Below are 15,205 nucleotides of genomic sequence, written 5' to 3'. Positions count from 1 at the left end.
TTCCATATTAAAGGTTGCCGACCCCTGGTTAGATATAAAATATAAAGTATTTCACCTCCTGTCATGACTTCGCTGTGAAAAACATTCAGCATCCGATGATATATCAGCTGATATGGGCCCCTTTTGACTGAAATCGGCCCATCAGCAAATAGTATATTTACAGATGTCAGTGACCGATGTTTGTATTCTCTTGTGTCACATGAATTTTGGACTGGCTAAATGTTTGACTTTCAGTGAGGTTTTATAAAACATTTTTTTTGTTTCACTGGCACAAAAGGGAGCAATAAATCATAACAAAAACAAAACAACAAAAAGTATCAGTTATTGGCCAAATTGCTGTTTTAAAACAATCTGTGGCACGAGTCAGAATTGCTATGAAAATGTTTGTTTGCTCCATTTTTTTTTAGAAAAATGGAACATTAATTTAAACCTGTCTCCGCCTACAGAGGCACGTTGGGTTTTTAAAAAGAGCGGTGAAAAGCACCGTCTGAAAATTTGCAAACATAATGCATCAAAGTGGCTCTGCTAAATAAGACATGATGAGACACTTTGCTGATGCATTGTTATTTTCGAAAAAAAGAGGGGGGGGGGGGGGGGGGGGGGGTGTGGCGCTGCATCTGCTCTGGTGATTTATTTCATGGCGACATCATTTGATGTTAAAGTGAGCCGCAGTGGTTATTAAAGCTGTCAGATAATCTGCATCTGTGCAAGCACAAAACTGCAGATTTCTACTGGGACACAAGTGGATTTTAAGTAACGGCCTCACAGCTGCAGCTGTAATGAGAGTGATCAATGCTCTGCTAAGACTGAATGAATTATGGAAAACAATGTTCAGAGCGGAGCTTACGGCAAAACTTGTAGAAGTCTGTTTGAATTTCCCTCCTGGAGTTGAGGAACACTCTCCCCTTTTCCGTGCCGACGGCAATCACGCTGTCCTCGTGCACGGTGACGCATGCCACCTCAGCGTTTAGTTTAGACATCGCCATGCACTGCAAGACAAGAAAGCTTTTAGGTTTACAAAGGACGAAAGCACCGCATGGCTCCGATGGCTTAAACAGAAAAAAAAAAAATGGAGGAAATTAGAGGCCCTGATGACAACTTACTGATGTGGTGAGAAAGTTTACATTCAATCATTACTGCATGGCAGTTGGTACAGTGTTCTTTACTCCTTCAAACAGCTCAATCTTTGTCTCATCTGACCATGAAACCTTTCTCCAGAAGGCATTTGGCTTGTCCATGCGGGTAGCTTGAAGGTGTCAATTTTGGAGTGTATGAAAAATTCGGACCAAAACGTGATGCATGCTGGCCCGTTTATTAGCCAATATGAGTCAAAGAATAAATGCAGGGCTTCCATCAGTGTACATCAGGCCTATGCACATGGTTAAGTTAGACCAGTTAAGTTATTTCACACAGTGACTTTGTTGTTTCCCATAAGCAGAAGAAAATGGATGGATGTACATTTTATGGTGGATTTCACTAAATTTCTAGGAAAACTTAGTCATTTTGGCTGCACAGATCAAAATCTTCAACAGGAAATGATGCTGCGTGACGCTTAATCTCGAACATACCACTGAGTCGAGGGCAGACACCAGGCTGGTGAGGATCTCCTGTCTGGCTGACACCAGCGGGACCTGTGGCTCGCCGCGGGAGTTCATCCTGATGCCATCGCATGCCAGCTTCCTGATCTGAGCCATGCCTCTGCAGGGACCGGATGAACACAGTTTAGACAAGCAGCCACAGAGCGACACAGACAAACCCTGCATGTGTCTGAGGATGCGTTCCTGTACACATGCAGCACTGACCTGCATTCAAAGCAGGTTCTGCTGACATCATGTGGTTTGACTTTAAGCAAATACAAGCTCGCATCCGGAATGTTGAGCCGATACTGGAATCTGGTAGGTTAATTAATTCAGAAAGGGGGTAGAGTTTTCTTCACCTATTTTAAACAAGTAAGAGTCCACAGGCCACACTAAGCAGGACATCATGCTGATAATTTTAAAGTGATTGTTGAGCAGATATATTCACCACGTATTATGTGTCAGTATGCTGAAATAATCACAAAACACCAAGCAGACCAAAATCTTTCTGGGAACCATTTTAACTTATGTTCAGAAGCAGGACCACACCTTAGACACTTCTCTTCCGGTTATATGGCTATAAATGGATTCCTGCCATGCACGCCTGTTTGTTCTCAAACTCCATGCCCCATCCACCCGCCCCTCTATTCTCTTTTTCCAATATCACCTCTCTTAGGGGCCCCAGGGGGTCTGCAGAGCACAGAAGCAATGGCAGATCCATGCCAGAGTCATCATGCTGCTCCGCTGTTCCCATCTGCCAGATGCAACTTGCACAATTCGACTTCACTAAAAGAGATGAATTTTATAAGAGAGGAAGCAAAGTCAGGAAGATTCATCCTCTGGAGAACGTGACTACCAGGGAGAAAAAAAATTCAGATTCCAGATTTTTCAAATTGTCCAATCCATATGAATCATATGCCTCCAAACTTATTAAATCCTTTTCATTACTGGCAGGTTTGTTGTGCCCTACAAGATAATGATGTCAAATTCAATAGCAGTGCACACTAGGGTTTAATATTTTTCCCGAAAATGACATGAATCAAATCCCGGGAAATGACGAGCCATTTCCCGGGAATCCCGGGAAAAAGTTTATTTATTTTTTTATTTTAATTAGGCCTTCTGTAGCCTGTGTCGGCCTTAACCTATTCTGATATTGTAGAGGTAGCTTTCCAGCTATGTCCTGTTATGCCCAGTAGGGGGCAACGTCGGCTTGATTAACGCAATAAAACCTACATCTGGACATTCGAGTGCTCGAGCTATGCGGTGTTGTATCGTTCCTCAACACTCCCTTAACAAATATAATTCGAATATTCCTCCATTGTACATGGAATTATACCAAGATATTTTACAACTGCTGGTGCAAAACAATACGGTTCATCTCCACAGCATTGATAAAGGCTCAGCCACGCTGTCGTGGCGACATCTGTTGCGCTATATCTCCACCAGTGGAACGCTGTAATAGTCATTGAAAAGTTAACTACCGTACTACACTATAATATGGCATAACACAGGGCCTTGAGTAATGCTCCACGACTTGGTCATTGCCATTCTGGCAACAGCAAATTTATAACACCGTGTCTGAGGGTTAAAGTAGGTTCGCTGTGAATCGTCTTTTGAAAAACTGGCCAATCCTTATAGCCTAAAAAATATACATTTTACTCAACTCCATTTTAAAAGCGAAATATGTTAAAGCAATCTATTTCATGATAATTTCTTCACACATTAGGCCCGCATCCTAATTCATGATTGTTAGTAAGCGGTTGCAAACGAGGAAAAGAAACACTCGAAGTTAAACAGATATTTCTTTATTGTTCAGGGCAGGCATATTTTATAGGCTATATAATGCAATATAACAATATATAATAATATAAAATTATATAATACAAAATACCTTAGGGTAAACACATTGCCTACGATTTCAACAAATTAAAGAGGAAAAAAGCACAACTGTGTAATACCTCTATTAAAACGCTTGAGATGAAGGCTGAAGCCTTAAACGGAGGCTGAACGTGCCTGAAATGAAGAGTAATGCTTTTCGCATTAAACGAACCCTTCTCTCAATATTTCCTTAAATTTAACATTCTGAAGCTTTCTTTTCTTTCTGAAAGTCAAATCGACGCGCGCGACTTTTTTCCCGGTTTCCCGTCTAACGTTTCCCGGGAAACGGGAAATGGTTCTGATCGCATTTCCCGGGAATCCCGGATCCCGGGATTAAACCCTAGTGCACACCTGAGTCACCTGCAAACCTTTTCTTCCCCCATTGTGTTTAGACACGAAGATAAAAAACAAACAAACAAAAAAAAAGTTGTGTTGACACTGAAAAACCTGTTTAGACCTACTTTTTTTTTTTTTTAACAAACATCAATAAGGGAATCAATAAAGAATCTGAGCTACAAACTGAAATGACAGTGGGATTGATATCAATAAAATCTTATCACAATCCATTACTGTAATTCCTCAGTCCTTAGTTTAATGTACTCCACAAGACGTACCTTTGGGATTCTGCTCCAATATTGACATGACCCCAATGGGCAGATTCCCATTTAATTCCTGATTAAAAACACTACAACAGTGCATACAAGCTGGGGTCATAAATGACTGCACTCAGTCATTGTGAGGTTCTACTTTCTCCTTAACAGATGGTGCAGGAAAAAAAAAAAAAAGAGGTACTGGCTTCAGATTACTAAAATGAGTCCTGATGTTATCAAAACATAAATGATTGCAGGTATAACTGCATAATGCACTTCAGCATCCTATGAATAACTAAATCACCTAAATAAGACCTAACAAAAATGGGCCATGTAAATAAAAACGAAGAGGCAAACAGACAGGAAGTGTTAAAGGAAAGCTGCTCGGCTAAAGCCAGGCACTATGTTCTCATGGCAACTGAAACTCGTCTCCTTGGAAACTAATCTCGGGGCATTTGAACAATGCAGCTCTGGCCTTTAATCTCTCCAGACACTGGGAACCATTATACTAGCCTCTGGCAAGCCCAAACCACTGACTCAATAGAGAGAGAGGACAGAGAGGCAGAGAGAGACAGACAAGAGGCAGAGGGAGGAAGAGGAGGGTGGGTGTGGTGGGGTTCAGCTGCACCAGTTTGAACGTGCCAAGTCTATTGGCCATCTAAATCTGCCTCCCCTGAGGCCACAGCAAACATTACCCCCCTCCCTCCTAAATTATTACGGCCTCGAAATAGATGGCCTCTTTCCCTTGCATATTTAAAAGGCAAAGGAAGTAGAAGGGAGGAAGAACGGTGGGGATAAGCAGAGGCTCGGGATAATGCCATGTCAATTGCTTTGCAAAAGGAAGCTCAAGCATAATGTCACAGTGCTGTTATGGTTCTCAGTGACTATTGAAGAGTTTAACGTGGAACGGCTTTTATAAATAAAGCATTGCTCAGAATCAATGAGTCTATTATGAAGTCAAAAAAAAAAAGAAAGCCAAGATTATTTATTGTAAATCCAGCTGTTGATGGAGAATGAGGTGAACTTCACAGGCGTGCAGGGACTATTCTCTACGACTTCATCCAGTCACTTTGACAAAAGCCCATTTATTCCCTAAGCTCGCAACAAGAAGCTTATGGTCCTTGTTACTATAAGCTACATGTCTTTCAGTTTATTTAACATAATATGTTTTTTTTCTGAATATAAAAATTTTGTCAGCCGCCAAAAAAAGGGTTTGTCCTTGGATTATGAAACAAAACAGTTGCACAAACTGCATTTTTATTTATCAACTGGCCAAAAGTAACAGGGAAATGCTCAGACTTCTGCTGAGTAAGGTAACACTGACTCTTTGTCTCAACTATATGCAGACCAGTTGTACTTGGGTGAATAATCACCCTGGATAACCACGAAAACCCTGCAGAAAGGACTGTAATTTAGTTCCTGCTCCTGGGTGCTTCATATTCTAGGGTTGCTGAATTATACCAAAAATCCTAATAATTATTTCGGCCAATATTGACATCATGGTTATTTAATGCGATTGCTCACAGACTTTAGAAAAATGGTGGATTTACCCAACTTTAAAAAACAAAAACAAAAAAAAAAACCTCTTTTTATTAAGTGAATTTCCGGGAACTCTGATTGCAGTTCAACTGAATAAACTGAATGAATAAATGTGACCTGAACTAAAACAGCACCAGCCTGGCAATGAGCAAATCTGGAATCTATGAAAGAGCAAAAATAAAGGAAAAGAGCATGCTGCACTGCAAAATGCGTGAATTACTGCAAAACTTTGTTATAATGATCGGTGGAAACCAAAATTGGAACTGAAATTAAAATTCAATTAATTGCACTCGCCTATAATATGCTCAGTAACTTGATATGACATGAAAGACATAAAAATATGATTAGAAGAGCCAATGACACAGAAACAGCCTACCCCACTTTATGTTTTTCCCCTCTGTCTGGTTATGATATAGTCATCACACAAGGGTTTCAAATGCATATTAAAAATGCAACCCAATATAGTCTGTAATGTTAAGCTGTTTACTGATACAAAACACGTTTCTATAATCACATAACACAAGAAGAAACTCAAGATAGCTATTACACCTCAAGCCCAACAGCAGGATCTATATCTATATATATATATATATATATATATATATATATATATATATATATATATATATATATATATATATAATGTTGTTGTTGTACAATGGTGGATGCTCATATTAAATATACCCCAAGTTCAGACAATCAAGTCAGCATATCCCTGAGAGCCAAAAGCTCAGACTGCAGACTGCTCTGAACACACTGTTTCTGACACTTTTTCTACTTATGGCTCTGTATGATGTCATTAAGAGTGTGGATATACCTAATATGGTCATCTCACACACACACACAGCTCTGGCTGTAAGCACAGAAGCCCCTCCCATTGCTGTTCAAACCTTCTTTTTGTGAGGCACAGCCAATCAGGAGGGTTGGCTTTCAGGGAGGTACCTATGTGGAGCTTTTTTTCTCATACTGACGACTCAAAGCACTTTTAGACTACACACACACACACACACACACACACACACTTATACAGCACTTTTTACGAATCATGCACACTCCATTGGATTCATCCAGTGGATTGCGAGTTCAGTATATTGCCCAAAGAAACTCAAAATACTGGAGACTGGAGGAGTTGGGGATTAAACCGTCAACCTTACTATTAGAAGATGACCTGCTCTATCTCCGGAGCCACAGCATCAAAGGGGAGAGGAGCTAAAATGAAGGATGAGCTGGGCTGCACCAAATGAGTGATGATAAATAAGGAATATTTTTTAACTGTAAGTTATGCAAAGCTACTCCAGTGTAACTCCAGGAATAGAAATATGGAGCTGGAAATGAGCTGAATAGGTCCCCTTTAACATCTTTAGCCACTGTTTTTGAAGGCCCGTACACTTTTAATACCATAAATACACAGTAAACTGCAAACTTGCATCAGAGGCAGGCAAGATTAACTTTAGTGTGACTCATAATGTTTACACGTGCCTACACGTTTCATGTCGACTAAAGTGAATTAAATACAATATGGATATATTTTAGTGTAAGGTGTTCTTGTAGAAGCTTATATGGCTGCAGGGACAGCACCTGCTTTACCACAATCAATGCTACTCCTCGTTGTAAATTTAGACATCGTTTTATGTCTTTGTGGCTCAAAGTTGTGTTTATACTCTACAGGCTTCAAAAATGACAAAATTACATAAAGAAAACTATAAATAAAAAGGGGCTGCAGATAAACACCAATTATATCTAACTTTTAATTCTAAATAGTACACAATGATAATATCACTCAAGGCCACCAGCACAGAGAAATGGGTTTCCAGCGCACCTGCTCACCCACACAGGTGTCTCCAATTATTGTGGCTGATTAGGCCTGTGCTCAGGGTGAAGGTTAAAGCTAATGGCAAAGCTTCCTGAACCAACATAAATGGCTGTGTTGCATGATGTTAAATTTCCGCAGTGTTACAGCCAGTATCAGTTAATGGAGGTGCCTTTTAACAAGCCTTTCCTGTCCACAGATACACAATATTTCACAAAATTACAGATTTTTAAAAAGAGGGGAAAAGCATTCAAAGCAAGTTTGTTACGCACTACTCATGGGTGGAACTGAATGTAAACGAAGTCTTTCTTTATTTCATCGTTTTCATAGCTTTGAAATGCTTGGATTCAACCAGAAAAAGCCCTGAGCTGAGTGTTTACTTGTACTGTTTACGATGCTGCTGATATGTATTGGTGTGCTCAAAAGTCACTGTTTCAAGCTGGTAAGCAGCATATTTCATGTGTGTGATGAAACGGAGCTGAGAACAGACTGAACCAGTTCCAACTGGTGGTGTGCGCCACTGCAGGTCTGTAGATGCTTAGTTTCTCCAGCCCAAAGAAGTGCAACAAAACTCACGAGTGTAAGATGTCAATCAAGTGCAGTGCTCAGAAAGAGGTCTGATTAGGAAAGATAAAACACCTCTTAAGATTAAGTTAATTCCACTTGGAAAATTGTGCACAATTTCTTGAGGGAAGGAAAAGTTAAGTAGAGCTGCATTTCTTTTTTTCTTTTCCATAAACATACAGCACCTTGCAGTAAGTCAGGGTGTGGTTTGAGAGATCTTATCTAACTTTTCATTCCAACACAGCACATAATCCCTTTGTTTACACCCCGTGTCAGAGGCCTTAAGTCACCACTGGTGAGATTTTAATTGCTGCAAAGTCAAGCAGAAATTTAAAAAGGAGTTTAACTTTAAAGGATTCCTGCCAAGGCTTGATTTATACTCAAAACTTCACTGGGTTAAAAACTATCCAGAATAACAGGAAGCATGTCATGGTTCTCTCACTGGTGCGGGAACTGTCAAAACTCACTAGTTTACTGGCATATCTGTGATATAAGGAAATTAAACTAGTGAACAGATTTTTTTCACTGCAGTTAAAAAACAAACAAACAAACAAAAAAAGCATGTTGAGAAATACTTCTAAAAGTTCACATCACAGCTGAGTGGAAAAGGAAAAACCGGACTGAGGAGAATAAACCAGTGAAATCACAGAAACATGCATGAGATGTGTCTACTTCAGCGAATTTCTCCAAACACTTAAAGCTGATAGTTTCACTCCAGTCAGCTGTCTTTTTTTTGTTTTTTAGCAAACTTTAACAGGTCGCTTGTTCAAACTACAAGAAGACAGCTGAGATTAAAACGAGGAGAAAATGGCAATCTAATGTCCAAATTAAGCGCTCGATGTTTGCATTATATTTGCGACCGGCTTAGTTATTTAGATTATCTAACGCTGTTTTATGACACTTTTAAAACAGGGTGCAATTATTGGACAGCCAGTAATTTCTCGTTAAAGTTAACTGCGGCGCTGTGCCGTGTATCGAGGCTGGAATGAAAGTCGATAGCGCTGCTAGTTATTCAAACGCTTTGGCTTAAAGTTAAAATGTGTAGCAGCCTCCTTTCTTACACTTGCTAATGCGGCTAGCTGGCTTTGTTGTATTAGCTGGGTAACCTTCTGGTAAGTGATAGCAAAAATATGGGGGATAAATTGCCAAGCAGACAGACGGACGCTGTATCCCAGTCATAAACACAGGCTAGCGCTCCACTCGCAAGGTTAAAGGGAGGGGTCCCTGAAACCTGCTAACTATCAGTAACCTTTCTCTGCTACTTACCATATGTCTAACTAATCATCGCTGGCTAATTAGCTAATGGTAGCTTGAGAGCATTGAGCTAGCTGTGCAGCGTTAGCCCCCTTATGCTAGCTAGCGCTAGCACTTTTCTTTCATCTCCTCCCCCAGTCCAGAAATTAGGTTATAATCTGTAATTTCTAAATGCACAATCACAAAAAGCCACAAGCTTCGCGAGAACGCACAACAAAACTCCACAATAATATCAAAACGGACATCGAAATCTCACCTTAATTAGCGATTAAATAGCCTTGTTGCTGCTGTCAATCCCGGAATAGGTTTATTCCCCCGTTTTAATCCATCAGAAACGCTCACAATTCCCATCCACAATGTAGCTGTGCCATCTGCTAAAACATCGTAATCCGGATCATCACCACGACGACTTCGATCCCACGTCCAGTTGTCTGCTATTTGTGTATATTTTTTCTTAGTTTATGTCTGTTTTTTCCCCTTAACAGAGAAGGGTGTCCCTTTCCCCTTTCTTTGTTCTGTAATCCAGTAAAATTGAAACTCATTCGCCTCCTGCTAATCCCAGCCCAACTCAACAACAGCATCTATTGGCTGCAATTTACATACAGGATTAACCGAGGAACCTCTGGAAAAACCCCAGGGAGCAAAATGTACATGGAAAGACGTGTTTATTTTATTTATTTATTTTTTTTCTTTTATGTGCATATATCTCATTTGGACTGTGGCTATTTAAATCACTGTCTGCCACTTGACAGCAACTTCACACATTACTTTTCCGCTTTAAGAAATCCCTGACTGGTGTGTAGGTGCTTTGATGTGATAGCTGTGCAGTATCCGAATTATTTTTAGGATTAGGATCTGTCCAAAGTGGATCTACAGCAGCTACGTGGATCTTGTGGCCCTGGAAGTTATGCCATAGCTGTAGTGATTGCCTAAAATAGCTCATGTCTGTTTGATATAGGGTAAAGTTCAGATCCTAGAGCAGGGCTGTTTTTCTTTTCCCCATTTCTGTGCAGGGGTGAAAATATATGGACAGTAAAACAATATTTCTAGATCGTGACAAACTCGTTTAAATCAGAGTAAAAATGTTTAGTCCCCAAGCTGCTACATGTGAGGTTTTCCTGCTTTTGTAGCTCCAATGTGATCTGCAATGAACATGTAATAAGACTTTTAAAAAAAAAAAACTTTTTAAAATGTGTCCCAGGCTTTCTCATCTACTATGTAAATGGATGTGACTGTTAACTTGTACTTGGAGTCTTTAAAAATCAGCTTTATCAACTCCAGAGTTTTAGTATGACCTTTTAAGTAGTCTTGAGGTCATTCTATTGACCTCGATTTACTGTTAAAATTGATTTTTTTTTTTTAACTGAATGCTTGTTTTTAAGGCCCTGCATGGTCTGAAACATCAATATCTTGCTGATTTTTCTTGTAAGCAATGACCCAGCTCAACCCCTCGGGTCAGCCGGATCAGGTTATTTCTTGGGTCACCACAAATACTAATGAAGCCAATTTTACTTTTAATGCTGTGCCAAATGTTGTTGGACGCACTATAACATTAGCAGAGCTTAAAAACATACCCATTTAGCCATGTCTGTTAGTCTATAGTGGCTGACCTTATCATCGTACCAAATTTCTACTTTTTTAATTTTTAGGTTTCTTAATTTTCACTGAACTACTGTTGATCTTCATGTTATTTCTGCTGCTTTTTTTTTCTACTTATGACTATCTTTTATTTTATAGATTGTTTATATCCTTCTTTATCTGGATTTCCATTATATAAACTTGGCACAAAAAGTAAAGAAATTTTTGTTTGGACGATTATTTCTTTGTTCTAACTATGCTTCTTGACAATAAATTTTACTGTTGGTCACTTGTTAACTTACTTTTCTTTTTCTCTTGTATTCCTTTGTGTAATCCATTAAAAATAAAGTTACAAAAAAAAAAAAAATAATTTTACTGTTGGAAAGCCTTTCCCCTTAAATGGAGCCACATTTGTAAGGAAAATGCATTTGTGGGTTGAGCAGCAGAGTTGAGTATGTGGGTTGTGCCCATGAAAAACTTGCCAGTCTTCTGTCAACACCAAACAGCTTATTCTATTGATTCTTGTTTGGTGGTGTTTATTCGATTTGATGATTGAAGTCTGAGGAAACAAGACATTTCGGCAATTTAACAATTCATTCATTTAACAAACAGGCCTCAGGAGCATGTGGAAGAACCATACACAGCAACAACAGCATGGGACCACCTCCTCCTTATGTTGGTGACCAGTTTGGTCACACACTGCTGTGGGACAGCATCCCATTCTTCAACCAGCATTTGTCACAGGTCAGTCAACGTGGTTGTGTTGGTCACTTGAGCACGAACAGCACGCCCACATTGATCCCACAAGTGTTCATTGGGGTTGAGGTCAGGACTGCAGGCAGGCCATTCCATCATCTCTACTCCCAAATTCTGGAGGTAGTCTCTGATAAACCCCGCTCTGCGGGGCAGAGGATTGTCATCTTGGAGAATAGAGTTCAATCCCAGACTTTGGAGATACGGGATTGCCACTGGTTGCAGAATCTCATCTCGTTATTTCTCTGCATTCAGATCGGCTCCAATGATGACAAACCTGATCATCAGCAGCTGGGATAGCAGAAGCTCAGGACAAGAGTCGGTAGCAGCATAAGCTGTTTGGCATTGGCAGAGAAGCTTTGTCATGTTTTTCATGGGCACAACCCACATGCTCAACTCTGCTGCTCAACCCGCAAATGCATTTTCCTACAAATGTGGTTCCATTTAAGGGGAAATAAACAGGCTTTACAACAGTGTAAGATTTATTGCGGAGAAGCACTGTTGCAACAAAAAATAAACACAAATTTCCTTACTTCTTGTGATAAATTTATATAAGTGTTGTGCTGCACTCTGTGGTAGCTTTTGCTTTGAATGAAATGTGCTATATGAATAAAGTTTTACTTGGTTGGTTATTTAATGTGGGGGAAAAAAAACATCACTATGTAATTGTTTAACTATCTTAGCCACCCGAGATCAAGTTTTGGTTATGTGTCCCATGAACTAAAATGAGTTTGAGATCCCTGTCCTAGAGTAAAGGATACTTATAAAAGTACTCAATTTCAAATAAATTTGAATCATAAATTTTGTATGTCATCTACTGTACTCTCATTAGTTTCAGTTACTTTTCCTCTTTCCTCTGTTATACTCTTTCACCGAAAGGAAAAATTACATCTGCATCTTATCTGCGCTGTGCTTTTACAAATAAGTAATTTCTCACTTATTCAAATGTCACCTGCATAACCAATCAGCCCTCAAGCAGAAACTGGGACATGTGGATAAGCCCTGACATTTGCCAAGGCCAACAAATAAAACTGATATATCTGGAGGTTAGAAAGCCAGAGGTCGTAAATAAATGTGCAGCATCTGGATGTTTCATCTTCACCATGAGGCAACTTTTCCCTCATGAAGGATTTATTGCCACCTCTTCTGGTTGATATCACTGCATTTTAATAAATATTTAGCCATGTAGGTTATGGTTGTTCCTAAACCACCAAGCTCCTAAATCCGACACCGCTGCTTTAAACCAGCTCTGCAGAAATATTCCGGTCTGCTGTGCTTCGCCTCAAAAACAAACACGCTGAAAGTCGCATAAGCACGAAGGGATGTGAAATAAAACACCAGCAGCCCTTGCCCACATGGTTAATATTTAATGACTCAATCTCCAAAACCATTGCAGCAATACTCCAAAGGGTATGAACCCTGCAGCTGTAAAGGCCATGTACAATATCCAGTGGAAAATTCAGGTTTTATTTGAGCTGACCAGTGCCTGCCCTGTATGTGTTCTCAGGGGAAACTACTCAAGGCTTTCTACCCCCCCACCCCACCTCTGTGTAGTGTCTCCTGTGAGGCAATAGCACCCTATGACCAACTACAAACTGGATCCCCCTAGTTCAGTTTGACAAATGGATAAAACAATATTTGGAAGACTTAAAGAGTATAAATGTTCGATGCAAATGAAATCCGGATGATTTCGATCTGGGAAAGGACGAATGCAACATCCCACATCCATTGTTTGGGTTTTAGCTCTTGTGAAAGCCCTTCAGCAGACTTCAGAAAGGGACAACAAAGAAATCCAGGGACATTGCCATCAGTTCATACTGTATGTCATACTGTATATAGTTAACACAAAACTATGGAAGGAATCAGCATTGAAACAGTCCACAGTAAATAAAAAAACTGATCGGAGAAAAAGATGTATTGATGCACAGACGGTTTTAGATGATGAAAAAGTCTGAAACATTTCACTGTATTTGTTCTACAAACGTCCTGTAACGTCCCATAGAGCTGAATTCAGCAGGTCTCCCACGTCCACTAAGATCACGCTCAGGCGAACAAGGGGCTCACACGTGCAATGGCTGAGAAGGACCACTTTTTCATTGATGTACCCAGCAGCCACCTTAACTAACACCTTAAAAGGAGGATTGGTAGTAACATCATCACCATCAATTCTGTAACAGATGATTTTTCTTCATGTGTATTGATGAGCCGGCGCAGAATGGCGAATTCGAAGGCTGGAAGGGGTTGATTTGTGTTTTATTGTTGGCTGAGAAATGATTATTAAAAGAGTTCTAGTCAACACTTAAACTATTTTGTGCTCATCGTGCTTCTACCAGTTTACAGACATCAAGGCGCTTTGGGACCAAAAGGTTCCGAGGAGCTACGTGAGAACTTCAAGGGCAATTTTCCAGTTTGTTGCAAACAGAAATGCTGAACAGCCGGCCGGAGGCCGTACAGGAGTCAAAGTTGTGTTGCTGGACTTCACTGTTGGTCTATTTGTCTGCTCTGTATGACACCAGTGAGAGGGGATTTCCTTAATACGGTCATTTCAGGCAAACAGCTCTCACTTTAAGCACAGCAGGCCCACCGACCTGCTGCTCAAACCTGTTTGCCAGGGACGGCCAATCAAAAAAAAAAAAAAAAAGTTGGCCAAAAGGAGGAGGAGCTAAAACAGCTTGTTTCATAACATTGCTTTTTACCATTCCTCCACTTTGTCGTCTTCTCCTATATTGCAACACACTGTCGACCCCAAACAGTTACTGAATTAAAACTTCATTTAGGACACGTGTAGTTGGAGTTACCTCGCTAGCACTGAGTTGTTGGGTTTGACAAGATTAATCAGATGTATTGGGAGAATATCTAAAATGCATTCAACCTGTCCATAAATATGAAGGCTTTTAACCCCACCACGTTTGATTTTAAAAAGGAGCGTGAACACTGAACAGGGTTAAGTAGCGATTGTTGGTTTTCTCTCAATAATATTGTAAGGTGTTATGGATTACTGTGGAGAGTACCCTGATGCTGCGTATTTAAAACTGAGTTAATATTATACTAGATTAAGGGTAATGTTTGCTACCAATCCTCATCAGATATCAAGCAAGGTGAAACATGAGTCCAACTTTTTAAACAACCAAAAAAAAAGGCCATCAGCTCACGTACAGTAGACAGGATTATTACAAAGCCAAGGAGCAAAATAAAAGTAATAAATAAAAAGCGACTGAGACCCAGTTTTTCTTCTCGTTGTCCATCAGTCTTTATGCTTTCTTGATCAAAATTCAGAACTGCCAGTCAGACTTCACTGAATGATAAAACTTCAACTTGTAGATTCAGACTTTCTAACTAATGTAAAGCATCAAATTGCCACACTGAGTTCTCAGCAGTTGTTGAACTGATAATCTCTTCACGTCCATATCTTTTTTTTTTTTCTTCTTTTTTTTCCCCGTTTGTAGTACTTTAAGCGGTCTTCATGACTGGCTAATAGGTGCTTTCTGTAACAACACTTAAATTCACTTGAGAGAGCGATTCGCTGTTTTGGTATTAACTGTAAACTGCGACGTTTTGCAGGCATCCACCACAGCGTGTCCCATCATGTCAGCGTCCCACTCTCATCTCTGCCTCTCATATCAGTGTTGTTCCTAACAAAAAAAGAAATGCATGCCTTTATT

General features: G+C 39.9%; 2 protein-coding genes across 5 annotated transcripts in view; both read right to left on the bottom strand.

Annotated features, from left to right (window-relative positions):
* The window catches only part of gtf2ird1 (GTF2I repeat domain containing 1), a 41,884-nt gene extending 32,143 nt beyond the window's left edge, over positions 1–9,741 (bottom strand). For both annotated transcript variants that reach the window (XM_030745970.1, XM_030745971.1), the window contains exons 1-3: positions 9,469–9,741; positions 1,569–1,698; positions 848–989 (exon numbers count right to left, since the gene is read on the bottom strand). In XM_030745970.1, coding sequence (XP_030601830.1) covers positions 848–989; positions 1,569–1,694 — 268 coding nt within the window. In that variant the 5' untranslated portion in view covers positions 1,695–1,698; positions 9,469–9,741. The remainder of the gene's footprint in view (positions 1–847; positions 990–1,568; positions 1,699–9,468) is intronic.
* A 3,149-nt stretch (positions 9,742–12,890) lies between these two features.
* Positions 12,891–15,205, bottom strand: part of clip2 (CAP-GLY domain containing linker protein 2) — a 50,389-nt gene continuing 48,074 nt past the window's right edge. For all 3 annotated transcript variants that reach the window (XM_030746326.1, XM_030746329.1, XM_030746328.1), the window contains one exon: positions 12,891–15,175. In XM_030746326.1, the coding sequence (XP_030602186.1) occupies positions 15,159–15,175 (17 nt within the window). In that variant the 3' untranslated portion in view covers positions 12,891–15,158. The remainder of the gene's footprint in view (positions 15,176–15,205) is intronic.

Source organism: Archocentrus centrarchus, chromosome 14, assembly GCF_007364275.1.
Source record: "Archocentrus centrarchus isolate MPI-CPG fArcCen1 chromosome 14, fArcCen1, whole genome shotgun sequence".
Taxonomy (NCBI): Eukaryota; Metazoa; Chordata; class Actinopteri; order Cichliformes; family Cichlidae; genus Archocentrus; species Archocentrus centrarchus.
Note: the sequence above shows the minus strand (reverse complement) of the source record. Positions and strands in the feature narration are given on the sequence as shown.